The sequence below is a fragment of the Phyllostomus hastatus genome, unplaced genomic scaffold, assembly GCF_019186645.2.
Source record: "Phyllostomus hastatus isolate PE091 unplaced genomic scaffold, TTU_PhHast_1.1 phas_contig_118, whole genome shotgun sequence".
In the NCBI taxonomy this organism is placed as follows: domain Eukaryota; kingdom Metazoa; phylum Chordata; class Mammalia; order Chiroptera; family Phyllostomidae; genus Phyllostomus; species Phyllostomus hastatus.
The window spans coordinates 2,409,794-2,429,011 of record NW_025333543.1 but is presented as its reverse complement, the minus strand read 5'-3'; the positions used below and the strand labels follow the sequence as shown (position 1 = coordinate 2,429,011).

Genomic DNA, 19,218 nt, shown 5'->3' with positions numbered 1-19,218 from the left:
TTTTATATCTCTAACCATTTCTGAGTGCCTTACAAATAGTTAGCATTCCTATTAACTAATTAAGTGCTTAATATTAATCATCATGTGTCCTTTTTCTCCAAAACTATGTAAATCTAGGAAAGTAAAAGTAAAAGACAGGATAGGAAATGGAAAGTGACAGAAAGGAAACATCTTCCTCTGACCCTACAGATTTCATAGCCATCTTGTTAGGTTATTCAGGAACAATATGAGTATTTCCCTGTCCAATCTCCATCCCCCTCTCTTACCTAAAGTTTAATTTATACTGCTACAAAAGAGGTAACCCTGGTCAGCATGGTTCGGTTGGTTGACATGTTATGCAGTAAACTGAAGGGTTTCAGGTTCGATTCCCAGTCAGAGTACATGCCCAAGTTGAGAGTTTGATCCCTGGCTGGGGTGCATAGGAGAGGCAACTGATTGATGTTGCTCTCCCTCACTTCCCCTCTCTCTAAAATCATTAAGCGTGTCCTTGGATAAAGATTAAAGAAAAAAAAAGAGGTAGAAAATATCATCAGTTATCTCATTCTCCTTAAGGAAACCAAGGTCCAGAGGTGAGGCAGCTGCCTCAGATTACAGATCCCGTAGTGGCAGCACAGGGACCAGGATCCGGAGATCCTGCCACAGCCCAGCACTCTGCATAACACTGTTTGAACCCCGAATTACTACATTCTCCCCAAAACTACTGAAACTCAACTTACTGGGTAAGGAGGAGTAAAAAAGCACTATATTCGTCTAATTCCATGAACCTAAAGAGATGAGGACTACGTCCTCAAGAGGAGGGAAGAGAATGAACGGAGGATGCTCCAAAAGGCCGAGGATGCTGAGAGGCAGCAGTTTCAGAGCTGCTTATTTCTGCTGAGAAACATTCTAAATATAGAAATGAGGTGGCAATAAGAAAACCTAACTACTCAACTTATCAACCTCAACCCACTTCCGTTTCCTATCTTCTCCCCTCCCAAAACTGAGCTTCCTCGTTTCAAGAGCAACTACAAGTTGCCTATACCTGTAGTACATGAGACAGTGAAGTTCCACGAGGCTTTGAAATCTTCTCCCCACTGGATCTAGCAGGGTACCTGGCACATAGTGCTACTCTCAACAAGCCTTTCCTACACAGAGGAATGGTAATAGGTGGCATATTCCTTCTTGATCATTTAAGACACCTTGGTATGAAGAATACATATTTTCATGATAGGTTAATATCTCATTTTCTAGCAAGCATGGGCCAGTGCAACTAGAGATTACCTTTCCCTGCCCTCTAAAGCAGAGAGATGAAACCCTTGCTGTTCAAGATTGAAATATTAAAATATCAAGTTTATAAAATATAGAAGTTCTAGGCTAGATTCAATACCAAGCTGCACCTGAACATATACTAAACAAACTATATACACCATATGTACATAAGAAGGTCTGTATGGAAAGATTCCAGCCATTGTTAGTATAAAAATGGTTTGTGTGTGATCGATGTAACCTGGCAGCCAAGGAGTGGACTGGAATGTGCATGTGTGAACAATGATGACTTCACTGTACTAGTCAGTGGGGGCGGCAGATGCCATTGACTGAGCATGTGTTCTTTGTAACCACTGCATTCAAAATGACTGAGTGAGGAGAGCAACAAATCTGCATCAAATTTTGCATTAAGCTTGAACATTCCTCACGGAAACTATTCAGATGATTCAGAAGGCCAGAGGTATGGGCAACTGGTGATTGGCAGCTTCATCACAACAATGTGCCTGCTCACGCATCGCATCTTGTGCAGAGTGTTTTGGTGAAATATCAAATCACCCAGGTGACTCAGCCCACCTACAGCCCAGATTTGATGCCCTGTGACTTCTGGTTTTTCCCAAAACTAAAATCATCCTTGAAAGGGAAGAGATTTCAGACTATCAATGAGATTCAAGAAAATATGACGGGACAGCTGATGACATTTGGGAGAATTCCGTGAGGTCCTAAGGTGCCACTTTGAAGGGGACTGAGGCATCATTGTCCTATGTAAAATGTTTCTTGTACCTCGTATCTTCTTCAATAAATGTCTCTATTTTTCATATTACATGGCTGGATACCTTCTGGACAGACATATACATACCACACACACGTACACACATACACTATTTTTTTAGTGACTACTGCAGAGCTACATGTTTTATAAGCATAATTTCTCTTCATAACTTTTCAAGATAGTTATTTTCACTTTACAAATAAGAGAAACAAGACTAAGAATTTAGACCACTTTCCAAAGTTCACACAACTCGTCAGTAGTAGAACTGAGTCTTAAACCAAGGCACAGTCACTTGTATTGGACCATCAGAGGGACTAGGAGGACACACACACTCCAAGGAAAAGTTAGAAGTGGAGAAACCACCTGGTAACAGAGCAAGCAGATGTTCCCTAAGAGAAGTAGGCAGGTGAAGGCTAGCAGAGCCTCCGTAACATCAGAGTTCTCGAATGTCCGTTACAGAGGGTCTCTTCCAGAGCTGATTACCATCCAATTCTGAACTTGAAGGGGCCTACAAATGCCACACCATGGTTCTCATTCATAGCTTTCCAAGAGGCTCCCTATTCCTTCTAGCCATGAACTGCACTAATCTGGGTACATCCTATTTTTCAACAACTAAAAAGCATAAACTTTAGACAGCAATCCCTCCCTATATAAATGACCATAAACACATTTCAAAGCAACAAGGATTTTTTTAAATTAGAAAGGATTAATTAGTTTGAAAGAAATAAACTAATAGCATGTTGGGAACCGCCCTGACTGGTATCAGAGGCTGAAACCCCCACCTAAGCTAAGGCTAAGGGAACGCCCTTGGAACCGTAAGCCGGCAAGGAGATAAAAGCTTATCTTCCTGGCAGGAATGCTGCTTCTGCTGCTTTATTCATAACTGAACCCCAAAAAGCTTGGTCGGTTAGCCAAAGACGGGTAAGATTCCCCACGGGGGGAATGACCTAAGCCAGGCACGATCACTTTGGGAGGCCCCCCAAAAGAAGGACTTGGGGGGGGGGCTGCAGAAAAAAGGGGGGTGATGGACCCTCGCTCCTTGGCTTTGACATAGCCTGAGTTCTCAGCGTCTGGAAGAAAATCTCCTTATCTCTTGGTTGCCTTAGTTCCCTTGCTCCACCTAAGCCTGAAACAATGACAGGGTAGTGCAGCTCGGTACTGAGAAGTGCGGCTTTCCCGGAGTGATCAGGCCTAAGAAAGAACATGTAAATTACTGTGAAACCTTCTTTGTTTAGAATGCTCTCAGTTGAATGAGAAGGGTCTTAGGAGGAAGTTAGTTTGTTCCTCAGTCTTACAGCTCTTTGACCCCAACTCAATAGACTGGCAGAGTTCTTTGTTTTCTATAGTTCCTTACTTCCCCTAATGAGTACTGTACTTTACCTGAATTATTATGCAAAATGAGCCTAATAAAAGCAGGTATGGACGGTAAATCAGCGTGCTCCCCACTAGGGGGGGTGGCCATTCTGTCCCTACTTCCCCACAGAAACTAGTCTGTCTCTGTGCATGTGTCGTTATTTCTCGCGTGTTTATCGTCGAGCCATCCACAGCGTTCCGTGGTCACTGCTGGCTGGTGACCCACGCGCAACAATAGCAAATCTTCCTTATTCACTCACTGAAAGCAATCCCTTGAAGAACTATACTAGGAACAGTGCCAAAATTAAAATAAGTACTCAGTGAATAGTTACTTATCAATTAACCTTGGTATTAACTGCAAGAATCAGGGAAATGGACTAGCTGACAAAGTTAATTTCAACTAGAATGAATGTACAATTATGTGAGAAAGGGAAACTTGCTTTGATTATTTCAAATAACTATTTTTAATTAAATAGGTACTTTTAAAATCATCTGGAAATATGTAATCATAGTCCAGCTATATCCAAAGATAATATTTTTGTTAAAAAACATAAGACATTAAACATGTTGTTGTTTTTTTTTAAGCCACAAACAAGCTCTTGGTTTCTGAAAATATTCTAGTTTAGTATTGTATAGTTACTCAAAAAATAATGTTTTTGTAAGTCTATGACCAAGTCAAATTTCCACAAAAGCATTAGTAAACACCCCCCAGTTATCTTTGTTTAACAATCGTGATTTTTAATCACCTGTAGAAAGACTTATTTGCCCTCCCACTTTGATTTTAGGTTCTTCTAAGAGACACCCCCATAGGAAAATCATTTGTTTGCTGGTGAGAGGATGATAAAAGAAAGACTAATTGATTTTGAGGATTTACAGGTTATCTTCTATGTTGGATACAAACTTAGCAGAAATTTCTACGTAAAGTGTATACTGCCTTTAGGACTACACTTATTTTCACTCGGAAGAGGCAGGTCATCAGCTCCTCTAATTATTATGGATCTATTCTTTTTACATTTAAGGATCACTACATTAATGCTAGGGACATCAAGCAGTGTTTTTAAATTTCCTCAGTATGCCGCCTAAGGAACAGATGTCTCTATGCATAATCTCACTTAGGAAGATTGAACTTGAATTAGTAAATACAGGATGGGGCAGAAGTGGGTTTACAGTTGTACATATGAAAATAATACAATAATTAATAATAATACAAAAATAAACTGTTTTGTGTCCTCGCCACTGAAAACCTACTTCTGCCCCACTCTGTACACAGTCATTTAAGCAAAAACACATTATTGAATCCTTTGCATACACTAGTTTTAATTTATATATATACAAAGGGAAAATTTAAGCTTTTAAATTTTACAGCTCCTTTTCCTTAACAAGCTAGAACTTATCAAAAACAAAAATCAGTACCCCAAGGTTGTCAAATTGTTCTTCATATGGACATTATATATTATTAGGCAAATAAACTAAATGTATAAGAACATGAACACTGAAACCATAACTTAAACTATTTAACATAAATAATTTCAATGAAAGTGCCCCCACTTATGTAACACTCACTAAATGTCCAATTTATGATTTGCCAACTATAAAAAAGTAAAGAGTCTAAATAATGATTTAGCTTGTTATATTTCAGCTTTGCATTTGACCCAGAAAAAGATTATTTACCCTCTCCAAACAGGTTACACAAGAAGAAAAATTATTTCTACTGAATGGACATATCTTACCTGCTACCCTCATGTTTGGTTTTTCAGTCTTTGGCACTTTTCATTAAAAAAGTTCCTAAAATCAAAAGAAAGGCAAACAGCATTAGGTCTAGAAGGAACATTCCTTCTCAGATTGAATCTAAGTGTATTTATTAAACTAAGTGTCATGACATTCTAAAGATATTGACATCTAATGAAAAAACTCACATGACTGGGTGTGTCCCGGCTGCTGGACCATGAAAGCTACTGAGGGGAAACCGGCTATCAGGTTGGTGAAGAGGAGCTAATGCCTTAATACTGTCAGTGATTATGCATCCATTAAGAAACTTGGGAGCCCTGGCTGGCGTAGCTCAGTGGATTGAGCACGGGCTGCGAACCAAAGTGTCGCAGGTTCGATTCCCAGTCAGGGTACATGCCTGGGTTGCAGGCCACAGCCCCCAGCAACCGCACATTGATGTTTCCCTCTCCCTCTCTCTTTCTCCCTCCCTTCCCTCTCTAAAAATAAATAAAATCTTAAAAAACAAGAAAAAAAACAAACTTTGGATATTTAGTTCCAAATTTTCAATTTGCAATTGAAGGTCAAAGAGGTTAAGTTGCTTACCCAGTCAGGCATGGAACAAATTAATTATAGAAGGTGTCTAGGGTTTAAGGGTCTTCCGACTCCTGCTGCAGGGCTTACTCCACTATAGGATGCCACTTCATTTTTACTGTGACATAATTCAGGTGTCATTATGATAAGCACCTATAGAAAAGCCTTCTTATTTTAATACCAGCCTTCTGTTTCTCTTCATGTTTTCAATTTAAGTTTATAAAAATACATATTCACAAGTGTAGAATTAAAATTTTAAATACTGCAGCAATTATTATGGACAGTGTATGTTAACCATCAATGAAGAAATTGTCCTTTGGTATTATCCAAATAACAACAAATAGATACTGGAAAAGAATCTGTGTATGTATATATCCCTCCTAAGAAATAACTGAGGTAAAATTTTAAAAAGCAAATGGAAAAGCAAGTAAATGTGATTAACAGGAAATTCATGCCCAAGTTTAGCTAGACAGCTACTGTAGTCTACTCAATCTATTGTACAGGAAAAGAACTCAAAAGGAAATTCTGATTAATGAATCACATTAATCAAAAGTACATCTTGCTCCAGCTGGTGTGACTCATGGATTGAGCTCCAGCCTGCAAACTGAAAGGTCACCAGTTCAATTCCCAGTCAGGACACGTGCTGGGTTGTGGGCCAGGTCCCCAGTTGACAACCCATCAATTTATCTCTCGCACATGAACAGTTCTCTCCCTCTCTCCTTCCCTTCCCCTCTCTCTAAAAATAAATGTTTAAAAAACCTGAATTTTAGACTATTTTCATACTGGTGTTTGATGAAGTCTGATCTAATGATACACAGACTCTGCTTCAAATAAAAACAATGCCCCACCCCTGAAGGACACTAAAAGGAAGAGAGACCTGCAGTTTTCTTATTCACCCATAAGGAGTTAGTGGGGGTGGGGAGCATCCAAAGCGTCAATGCCCTTATGCGAACTTCTTTATTCTGCCTAATTTACCCTGAAGAACATATCAACATTTCACCTAGTACTGAATTGAACATTACTGATTTATTTTCCTTTGTTAGTTATCTGAACACCTTCCACATAATAGGGAAAGTCAATGTTCTATATCTATTTAAACTCACTACTTATCCACAGGCCTGGAAAATATCAAAAGGAAAGAAGAGATTCTGAAGTGTCCACAAACCATCACGTATAAGCAGAAAAAAAACCTCGGCTTTTCAAATGAAAACTCCAAGTGCTTATAAACCCTGTTTCGACTTCTAGCAAAAATGGACACTATGTTCATAACACCCACGTGCTTTTCCTCCCAGCTAATGTTCCAGAATAACCTGTTCCTTATCTGAGTGCAACCTAGGAAAATTTCTTTGAAAGTGTGATAAGCAGTTGGGCAGGCAATGGCTGTGCTATTTCACTGTTCCATTGCTTGCTGAGGGGCCACACCTGCGCAGTTAAAGCCACTGCCTCACACGCCTGCTGTCTCTTTGCATCGCCTAACAAGCCTGCGTCTAAACTGATCACTAGTTAAGACCGTGATATAAGCAACTACAATTGTCTGGCTGAATTGATGTTTTCCATTAAATTTCTCAGAGAATAAAAACACTTAGTAAAATCTCTAAATTAAATTCTCATCAAATTTCAGTTCTACCACATTTTAATTCGTTTGCTTAAGAAGCTAATTAGTTTTGTAAGAGTGTAAATCAGCCTATGGAAAAATTATTGAATATATCTGCGAGCAAATCAAGGAGCATCAGTTTACAATGTGTTAGTTCCAACTCCTCTTCTTGGGAGGAAGGACATTTAAAAACAAGGAAAATCATTACACAGGATCATCTTAGGGGGAAAGTAAAACAATGGGATCCTGTGTAAACTGGAGGCTGAAGCTCCAAAAATCAGGGAGGGACAGACCTGGTCCAGAAAACCCAAACACCACAGCAAAAGGGTCAAGAGGCCTCTGCTAGAAATGCAGATCTCATTAATCCAGAAGTCATAGGTGAAAAGAATGTATCATTTTTCTTATTTGTTCATTAAAAGGTAGAAATGTAGGTCCACTTACTGAAACTAGAATATTGATGGTAGGAGAAACTATTTTTAGGGCAGATTGAAACAAAAAACAACTCCGGAAGTACATTTGTGAAATACATACAGGCCAAAATAACAAGTTTCACTGTTTTAGATAAATGAGTGAACCAGATCAGGTTGCTAACAGGTAAAGTGCACAGTCCCCTGAGAATCCACTGCAAGGAGGGTCACCGCGAGGCCCTTCGGCAGTGAGACACTGTCCTGGATAAACACTCATTAAGAATGTGACCCAGCCCCAGCCCGAAGAGAGCCTAAAGTAGGGTCTCAAAGCAACACACCGGATTGCTTTGAATGTCTTATAATTTAAATGCTTCCTTCAGCCCAATTATCTACTTTAGTCTAATTTAGGGAAGTTGTGTGAAAATCAGGCCCAATAAGCAGGTATAGTCCTGGAATCAATCAACACCAGGAAAAACAGATAAATGCACAGGTGGATCCTTTCATTCTTTCCTTGACAAATGGACTCCAGCACCATCATTTGAATCACAAGGCCACGATTCTATATAAACAAAATGAATCATAAAAATAATCATTTACGAAGGAGGAGAAGGTCTTGGGAGTCCGCATAAACCAGGTAAGAATGCATACTGCAGAGCAATTCACACACCTTCTTATTTTATGCAGTCTTCCCAACAGCCCTCTAGGCAGTGGGTATTAGCATGGCATTATAGACGAAGTCAAGGGATTTGTCTAAGGTCGTAAGAAGGATAAAAGTAAGAAGCTGACAGTACAAACAAATCCACTTCTCTTTCACCCCCGAGGGCTCACTGACATACTCTAATATAAGGAACTTGTTGACAAAATTCCATGCCACTCAATCTGGCTTTGGTAAATTGCTCTGGGAATTGCTACTCTCTGCTGCCAACCCCACTCCAGAGATGTGACAAAATGACTAAGCATGTGTATTAGGACCTTCCTCAAAGACAGAAGAAAGTGAAACACACAAACACATCCGTTGATGTATTTACTATTAATGGTAACAATTAAATCAGAAAAAAATACTACAAATTAAACTTCATAAATATAAAGAAACTATGCTGGCCAAATGCAATTTTAAATGAATCAACTGAGCGAAATGTGTACGATTCACTTAATATTCATGTGAACTGGGGCTTGTTCAAGAGGACTAGAAAAAAAAGTCAAAGCACAAGACAGATTTAGAGCAGATAGATTTAAAGTATATTTAGGTCCAGAAATGGTTAATTACGTGTCAACTTGACGGGGCCATGGGGTGTCCAGATATTTAGTTAAACATTATTCTGTGTGTCGGTGAAGGTGTTTCTAGGTAAAATCGGCACATGGCAGTTTGCCCTCCTCAGCGTGAGTGGGCCTGGAGGCCTGAACAGAACTAAAAGGTCTGAGGAAGGGAAAACTGACCCTGTCTACTGTCTTTGAGCTGGGACATTGCTCTTTACCTGCCTTCCGACTTGGACTGAAACTCACACCATCAGTTCCCCAGGTTCTCAGGCCTTTGGATTCGGATTGGAACTCTACCTACCACTGACTCTCCTGCTTGCTGGCTGCAGATCCTTTGATTTCTCAGTCTCCACAACTGCATGAGCCAATTCCTTGTGATATCTACCTGTTATCTCTGTCTCTCTTCCCCTCCTCTCTCTCTTATTGCTTCTGTTTCCTTGGAGAGCACACACTACACAGGCCTCCTCAAAATCAAAATGTAAAAGATTAAACTTTCATTCCAGAACAGTTGAGGAAAAAGTGGTAATACTGAAATCAAAAAAGGATAATGCAACTAAGTCCCCTGGTTTTCTGATTTTATGTAGAAACAAAAGTATGTTATTTAAAGTTATTTGCAAAAAATACCTGAAAGGGTCAGGCCAGTTTCCCAGCCTGCTAGACGACTCAGGACCCAGTCAGGCCAGTTTTCCAACCCGCTGGGCTGCTCGTGACTCAGTAGTCTGGACTCAATTGACAGCCCACAGCTTAACTGAAACTCTCTCCCACCTCCCACAGTAGACACCTGGCACCAGCCACAAAAGCAGTGGTCAGACTGACCTGTACCTGGGAACAGCCTGTCCTTTACCTAACCCTGAGGCACCTGCCCAGAGGAGCAAGAGACTAACCCCTCCCCTATCCCCTCACAAACCCCATGCTTTTTCTTTAAAAAACCCCATTCCTGACTCCTCCCCCATCCCCCAGGGCTGCAGTCAGTCCAGACTCAGCCCATGTGCAAGCGCAGAATCAAATAAAGTCACTTGGAACAGATCATCCAGTTCCTCCTGCCTCTATTTCTCACACATTTCTAACAATACCTTTATTTATGTGAATAAAATAGAGGAACTATTGGCAAACTTTTTCTGTAAAGAAGCCAGGTGGTCAGTATTTTAGGCTTTGCGGACCACACAGTCTCTACTGCAGCTGCTCCGCTCTGCACTGAGGCTGGAAAGCAGTCGTAAACCACACACGAACCCAGGGGCTCAGGTGTATTGGGATTAGCCTTTATTTACAGATACTGGATTTGAATTTCATGAAATTGTTACACTACAAAATGTCATTCTTCCTTTGATTTTTTTTTAAATCACTTAAAAATGTAAAAACCAATCTTGGCTGTGGGTCATACAGAGCCCATGGGTTATAATTTTGCCAACTTGAGATAGAGGAATAAACAATAAAATTCAAATTAAAAAATATTCTTAAAACAGAGGAACTTACTTTGCTGACCATACCAGCAGCACCAGGTGGAGACATGTCCACAGTCCTGGAGCTGATGGGTTTTTATGCTACCAGTTTGGGGAAGAAAGATGGAAGTCGTTTTGAAAGAACTTACACTGGCTACAGCTAAAGGGGGTGGGGGAAGGTGAGGTGCAGCTAGTTCTGGGATAGGTGCAGAGTCCCTAAGGAAGACGGGTTTGCTCTTTAGGGTTGGTGGTGGGCAACAGTCAGATCACCTGTAAGCAGGAAGAACAGGCACCTGGTGGTGGCCTGCTGGACTATGCTATCTAGGTAACTGGGGAAAAGAGCCACCTGGCAGTTAATGCAACGTGTCAAACACATGGTCAGGGATGAACTGTCTTCTGTTGCTATTGCCCTGCAGCTAATTAACTGATCAACCTGTCTTATCTCCTCCTTCTACCCTGCAGCCTGCTGTAATTCAATTTAGGACACCTCAGAATTTTGCTCTTGTCATAACCAAACCTGACCACACACACTACAATTCTGGGAGCAAAAGTATTTCAACATTGTTCAGCTCAGCATCAAGAATTCCATAGTTACAGCTCCCTCAATCAATGTGATTTAGCTAGACACCTCAAGTTCTTACCTCTTCAGAAATCTGGTATCTCAGATTTCAGATACCAGGTATCTTCAGAAATCAGATACCAGATTTCTGAAATATTTCAGTTGATCAACAAGCACTTAACTATGTATATACTTCCAGTGATTAAAAACCAAATGGGCATGTGCTTTGCTTTGCCTCCGTAAGCTAATACGGCTAAGCAACTTTTTCTTGACAAAGTTATTTTCATTTTCCAAGATGATGCAAGAAGGAAGCACGATAGGTGGGTAGGGCGGTGCTCCACTGAATCTTCACTCGCACAGATTTGTTTTCACCCCCCAATGTCTCTCCTCCCATACCCAACATGCCACAACAGCACTCTTTTTCAGCTGGCAGCGAGAGTTCTGGTTTACTCTGATACAGATGTGGTGCTTAACCCTGATTATCACCACTATATCCTAAAACTACTCAAAAGAGGACAGTAGATGGCTGGTATGTATGCTTATACAACTAGCTGGCCTTAATAAGGGTTAAGGGGATGATAAAGATAAAAATAAAGTGATCAATCCACACCCAATGTCAAAGTAACATTAAGCATTTCAGGGCACTGGAATTACAAATGGAATGCACTACAGTACAAAGAAGGCAGAAATAAGGCCTCTGAACTAGACCAACAGCCTGTAAATGACTGGAAATGGATAGGATAGAAATAACATGGGCCAAACTGGAGTGCCTCATAGCCTACAATAAAGCTAAACTGCATTTTAAAACGGTCACTAGTGCAATCATCATTACAAATAAATGCCAAGTACATGCACCTTATATTGAAGTTTATTATAAACAAATATTGTGCATAGTAAAAGGTCTGAAGAAATGTTGCACTATAATTCTTTTATTTCATTGCTTCTATGCTTCCTAATAACCTTTGATCATAACAAAGAGGGGCCTGTGATTCACTATTTTACTGATTCTACAGTGCACATTAGTTCCCTCATTTAACATGTCTTAAGTCAGGCCTAGGCCTACATTTTTTTTTTCTTAGTGTATAAAATATGGCGTTCCTCACAAACATCTCAGATTCAATGAAACACCAAATCCGGTTTTTTGAAGCCCTAACTGCAATGTCACCCACAGCATGAACCCCACAACTGTGGGCTTTTTTTTCAACACCAATTCCTCAGCTCAGAATCCCTAGGAGTAAGGATTAGAACTCCTGCATGGTTTGGAAGCTCCACAGTTAATTCTCTCTCAGGCTCAGATCTGCGAACTTCAGATCCACATCAATCCAAACACAGACAAATCTAGGGGAATTTAAAAAAAAAATGAGGAAGATCTAGGCCAAAAAAGCCCAAAGGTAAAATTCACATGATGAGAACTTTCATTCTTTCCTCTACAATGAGTGGCAATGAGCCTGACTCTGGGCCAGGTCCCCTATGAGGCTGAGGAGGGAGAGGACTCAGTTGAATAAATCTGGAGAGAAGACGAGAAAATTCCTGTTTGCTATGGTTACAACAGTGTTAGATAAAAATTACCCAGATGTTTGCTTGCAGTTTTTCTTCATCTACCAAAGCAGAATTTTACTTAAAAAGTCATAATCCAGTTAAAGAAGTGAAATGGTGATAGACTTCTGTAACCAAGAGCACAAAACATCTCCAAAACAGAAAACAAGACAAAAATGACATTTAGTTCTGCCTGCTCCTTCAGAGTTTTACAACTGTTGATAGAACAGTTGTTACATAAACTAATTTAATCTTACACTATACCATCCATCTAGAAGGAAGATGAAAGGATAGAAATAAATAAATATTACAGACAATGATGGCAAAAATAAAACTAAATACATTTTAACTATAAGCTGAACAAAAGTAGGGTAAAGAAGTGTCCAGTTAATAAACTGCCACAAAAAAGAGAACAGAAAGAGGCACAAATTTACATACAGTATAACTACCTGCATCTCATGGAACTATTTTACATTATATGAGAAGTTACAGGTTCCTATTCTGAATGAATGTTTAAGAATTCCCCTACAAACCCACTGCACTTTAGTGCTTTAAGTAGTCTGCAGAACCGCGAGAGCAAACATAATTCTGCCAGTCAGACCTTCTATGTGAACAAATGTAGAAGAGTGGTTCCATTTGCTCAAGAGACCTGGACAGCTCACCAATTCTTATGGAAAAAAAAAGAAAAAAAGAAAAAAAAAGTACACCTGATACCATGATACTACCTTTACAAACCTTGTAGAACTTAGGATAAAAATCCAGGACCTGACTCCCTGCTGTGGATGTCCACATAACTTTTCCTCATATGCCCACAAAAACTCCCCAGGGTTCACCAGCAGATGAATAGCTAAACAAAACATGGCATATATCCACAGTGGAGTATTATTCAGCTATAAAAAGGAAGGAAGTTCTCATACACACAACATGGGTGAACCTGTAAAACATAATGCTAAGTGAAATAAGCCAGACACAAATGACCACATACTATATGACTCTATTTACATGAAAAATGCAGAACAGGTAAATCCATAAAGACAGAAAGTAGACTAGTGGTTGCCAGGGGCTAGAGGAAAGTGGCAGGGTAGAGGGGTAACCTGCTTAATGGACATGAGGTTTCCTTTCGGGGTGACGAAAACATTTTACAACTGAACAGAAGTGATGATTGCACAGCTCTGTGAATGTACTGTCACTGAATTATAAATAACAAATTTTATGTTCTATGAGTTAAATTTAATTTTTTTGAAAATGAAATAGAAAAAGAAAAATTCAACAGAGTAAAACTAGAAAAATCATGAAGAGAAGCAAAAATTTGATTAGAAATAAGGAAAATATAAGTAATATAAGAACAGTTTCAACCAAGAATACTGATGGAGCTGTACAAATTCAGAGGTAATGGAACACTTAATTTCCTCCTCCAAAAGAAATTCAGCTGACTGTATTTTAGGAGCTGAATAAAAATCATAAAACATTTATGTATGTATTTATTCATTTTTCTTTTATTGATTCCAGAGAGAGGGTAGGAGAAACATCCATGACAGAGAGGAACATCAATCAGTTGCTTCTTGCAAAAGCCCTGACTGGGGACCGAACCCTCAACCCAGGCAAGGGTCCAGGTTGGAATGATGCCTGTGACCTTTGGTTTCTAGGAGAATGCCCAAACAACTGAGCCACACCAACCAGAGCAATCATAAAGCCTTTTAAAGTTTTGAGATCTTGAGAATTTTGCCCAATCTCCCCAATGAGATTAAGAGAACAAGGCATGTATGATATTAAATAGTTTGGCCAATCCTGTTCATGAAATAACAACATGCAGAGGTATTGTTTAAAATACAGATTATCTGATTCCAAAGAAAAGGATCCTTTGGGACTAAATTCTAGATAATTTTTTTGAGACAAATTTTTGCTATTGTATTAAGCTCTGAGCTAGATGGATTTTTGTGAGATCTAAGACCAAAATCTTTTGCTTCTTGGGTCTTGTACCTTTCGGCTTCAGGAAATAAGTACAAAATAGAGAGAGATACAGAATCTTACTGCTTCAAAGTAAAGGAGCTTTGTGAGGGCCCAGGCTGCCTTATTCATAGCCGCCAGGGTACCAGCAATAATAATTGCTGGCGCACAGTAGGCACTCTCACATTTTTAAATGTGAAAATTTTTAAATACTGAGACTAACCATTTAAGACATAAAATATGTGGTGAAAATATTAGACCCTCATCATCCCCTAAAGTGAACACTACTTTCTTTTTGTTGCCATTTAACAGTCTCTTAGCCCAACTGTGTTTTCCTTTGTAATGTATCTTCATTAATCTTGGAGAGTGATGAGTTGACAATGCTTAAGGTAGCAATCTACATTAAAATTCTGTGAAAACATCCATTGAGTTTATTTTTAAGTCACTTTAACCCAGTGGTGCTTTATTCTTAACTCCCTTTTATTTATTTATTTTTAAATTTTATTTATTGATTTTAGAGAGAGAGAAGGGAGAGGAAGAGGGAGATGGAGAGAAAAATTGACTTGTTGCTCTACTCACTCATGCACTCATCGGTTGATTTTTGCCCGTGCCTAAACTGGGGATCAAACCTGCAACCTTGGCGTATCAGGACAACATTCTAACCACCTGAACTTTCTGGCCAGGGCCAATTTAACTCCCTTTTAAACAGAAGCCCCCCTTTTAAACAGAAATCCCTACATTAGGGATTTGAGGGGAACCTGGCCTGTGTCCTTTTTAAAAAGTTCACATAGTGACAGATGAATACTAGAATTAGTGGGGTGATCACATGTAAGTTATAAAAATATCAAGTCACGCTAAAACTAATATACCCAATGGAAGTAAGATGGCATACCAACTACACTTTAAAAAATAAATTAAAAGCCTCATTTGTGCACAATTCTGAAAGGTTCACAGGTTGAGAATCACTACATTGAACTTTTTTACTTTAAAAAAATATGCTAGTCTTTAATATGCCAAGAAAACATTACACAGAATTTGTGAAACAAAGCTTCTAACACCTGTATAAAATTGAAAAGGAATGTGACTTAATTAGTAAAGGGAACTCTGGGCAGAGACTGGGCTGCCTTTAAAAGAGGTACAGTGAATACACCCAAAGCCGGACACTGACTCTGCCAATTTCTTTCTGAATGGCCTAAGTTATTAACTTTTGTTTTCTAAGTTAAATGGAGATCCCTTGGTACTCTGCAAAACCTGTGTGAATTATCACATGCCACTTAATGATGGGAGCATGTTCTGAGAAAGGTGTCATTATGCGATTTTGTCCTTGTGCCAACATCACAGAGCGCCATTACACAAACCTAGCTGGTCTGGCCTACTGTATGCCTCCGCTACGTGATATACAGCCTATTACCCCTAAGCTACAAAGCAATGCAGCATGTTACTGCACAAGCCAACAAAGGAAGCACAAGATAAAACGGTGTAATCAAGAGATAAGGTTGAGCCCTGGCAGGGTCTCAGTGGGTTAGAGCATGGCCCAACAGGCCAGGGTCAGGGTCAGGTTTGATCTCCAGTCAGGGCACATACAAGAAGCAACCAATGAATGCACAAGTGGAACAACAGATTGATGTTTCTCTCCCCGCCCCACTCTCTCTCTCCCCCTCTCTGTCATTCCTCTTTCTCTAAAAATCAGTATGTTAAAAAGAGACGAGGTGAACATGAGATACATGAGGCTACTGCAAGCGCGGTATGACATATTATTTTACAGCAAACCTTTTTTTAGTAAGTTACAAGAGTACATGCTAAAATAATGATAAAAAGTATAGTACAGTAAATACATACACCAGTAACATAGTCATTTATTACCATTATCAAATACAATAGTATGTATTATACATACAGTTGACTGTTGAACAGGGGTTTGAACTGTGAGGGTCCTCTTATAAGTGGATTTTTTTTCAATAAATACAGTCGACCCTTCACACCTGGGTATTCAACTAACTGTGGATCGAAACAGTATACATGCACTGAAACAGTGTATTTAATCCACGGTTGGGAGTCTGCAGTTAGGAATGTGAAAATACTTTTTTCAATCTGCAGTTAGTGAAATCTAGGGTGGGAAACCTGACTGTGGAAGTCAAGATTTACACCTGGATTTTCAACTGCGCAGGAATGGGAGCTCCTAACCCCGGTTGTTCATGGGTCAACTGTATGTGCTCTGCTCCTACACTGCGGGCCGCACAGGCCTGTTTACACCAGCATCACCTCAAACACGTGAGTAATGCCATGAGGTATGATGTCACTAGATGATAGGAAATTTTTCAGCTCCATCATACTCTTCTGGGACATGGGACCATAGCTGACCAAAGCATCATTATGCAGCACATGACTAAGTCATGTTTCCCCAAACTTGAAAAAAGTGATAGAATACCACTAATGCCCCCAAGGTAGCCAAAGGATTTGGGACCTACTGTGAGCATCTATCTCCAGAGGAGTTCCTATTTTCTCTGTAAAATTGGGAAAGATAGATAAAAGGACCTACTCTTTGGGTTGTAAGAAACAAATAAATATGCCTATGAAACCACTTGGCACAGTTCCTAGTAAGCAATCTAATAGTATCTAGTATTATAGTATCCATATTTTTTATTCCACAGCAGCCATCTTTCTTGATGTATCCATATATTTTTTGGTAAGTAAAAAGAAACAAAAAAAAGCTTCTGTCCACTAAACAGTGGTTCCGTATTAGAAGAAAACATTTTTTTAAGGTAGAGAATAAAGACAAAAATCACAACTGGATATATTAATATCAAAATGTCAATCCATTCGTAATATTGTTAGGAATTGGATCCAGTGTCACTTATCCTCATACATGGTACAAACAGTGGGGACAGGCAATAAATGGGGTGAAAGAAAAAGGACGAACAGCCCATTCATCGATGACACCCAACAACAATGGGCTGGATAGTTTTAAAAATGAAAGTACGTCCAGTTTAAGAGACATTAAAACTTTACTGCAAGTGAGCCAAGACGGCCCTCCACAGTGTTCCAATGCAACATGAACTCCATCCCTGCCTCTTCGGAGCATTCAGCCCTTATTTCCAAGCCGGTGCCCCTCCTGGATCGTGCGCCCCAGGTGGCAGCCCCAGCGCAGAGCCCAAGGCACAAGGTGCAGACGCAGCCCGGATCTCCAGAGAGACCCAGGAGGGGACACCTGGAGGGAATGACGGCGCAGGGGCAGCAGCCCGGACCCCCAGCCAACCGTGACCTGGTAGCTCTGGTCCTGCCCTTGTCCTCCCCCACCGGAGAGACTCACAGGGAGAACCAGGGCACGCCCCTGTGGCGGGGTCAGCGGAAGATGAAGGTGAAGGAGGGTTCCCGGCTCCCCAGAGCCTCCCTCTACCCTCCCCACCCTGGGCCGCAGCTCCGTCAGCCTCCCCGACCGTCTCACCGGCCTCCCGCCCGCCTCTCCGCCAAGCTCGCCCGGCTTCCGGCCTCCGCGCAGTCAGTCTCCCCGGAGGCCGACGGGAGCAGCCGCCACCTCCCGCAGGTTTCTCCGCTTCCTTCCGAGCTTCTCCGGCTTTCCTTCACCCCCCGCAAGTGGCCGGAGGAAGCCAGCTCGCCGCTGGGCCTCCTCCCCGCTTCCCGCCAGGACCAATGGGCCCCCGCCACCCGGGATGCCGCGCCCGCCCCCTGGCGGTGGAGGACCGAGAGAAGCAGGCCGGAGGGAAGGGCGGGAGAGCCGAGGAAGACTAATGCGACTAGGTCCGCTGCACAAGTCCAGCGCTGAGCTGCGCAGTGTGAGTTTGCCACGTGGGAGCCACGGCAGCGGGTGTAGTACCGCTGGCGAGAGGAAAGTGTGTCACGCCCTCTCCCCGCCCCCATCCCGTTCACGGACACTTTCATCTGCTGATCTTCCGGCAGAAACTTTAAAACAACCAGGCCCCTTCTAAAGGTCTACTGGCTAGTGAGTATGAGATGACCATAACAACCCACCACGTTAGTTACTTTTGACTCCTTAAGAGCTAGATAACCTATCGTGAAAATACCACCTGGCCACAGCCCTAGAATGTTGGTAACCTTAAATATTGCATTCAAAAAGAAAGCGGTGCGTGTGTTTTGCATGTTATTTTGTTTCAATTATTTAGCAATACAACAGTTGGAGATGTTTTTCTCCTCTACACACATTCTTTCCACGATTGTACTGATAAATGGGTGCTCTAGCCAAACCCCACTGTAATAAACCTGACCCTAGAATAAAAAAGTGTTTTGTAATTCATATTCATATTGCAGAAAAATTAATAACTATTAACTGTCATTAAGTAGAATACCAGGACAATATGTGGTTGTTGAAATTAAGTGGCATTAAAAGAATAATATAGGGTTTGAACATAGTAAGTACTGTAAAACTTAGCTTTTCTTCTAGAAATATAAAATGCAGAACCTAAAGAATAGCTGTGTATTTTGAAGTTTGTGTTCTATGTACCAGAAGGAAGCAACAAACACGTTCCAAGAGCCTTCTTGGTGCCAGTTTGCTGGACACGAGCCGGGCCTTTGGGTGTGTGTTCTCATTCACTGGTCACAACACAACCAAAGTAGGCATTATCTGTGTAATCCTTTAAGAAATCAAAAAACCGAGACTCCAAAACTAAATTTAAATAACTTGCTTCAAAATACAGTATAGTAAGTTGTGAAGCTGGAATTTCAGCCTAGCTCCATTTATCTCCAAAAAGGCACTTTGTTTTTTATCAAGAAACACATATACTCTGCACATACCTCCTCTAGCTCCCTCTATCCCAGTGAAAGAATTAGTGAAGCCT

The 19,218-nt window shown here is 40.7% G+C and overlaps 1 protein-coding gene across 1 annotated transcript in view; it reads right to left on the bottom strand.

The window, feature by feature from the left end:
• Window positions 1-18,015, bottom strand: part of FAM3C (FAM3 metabolism regulating signaling molecule C) — a 49,002-nt gene extending 30,987 nt beyond the window's left edge. The window contains exons 1-2 of the mRNA XM_045847697.1: window positions 17,850-18,015; window positions 5,098-5,152 (exon numbers count right to left, since the gene is read on the bottom strand). Coding sequence (XP_045703653.1) covers window positions 5,098-5,110 — 13 coding nt within the window. The 5' untranslated portion in view covers window positions 5,111-5,152; window positions 17,850-18,015. The remainder of the gene's footprint in view (window positions 1-5,097; window positions 5,153-17,849) is intronic.
• Between the last annotated feature and the right edge of the window lie 1,203 nt (window positions 18,016-19,218).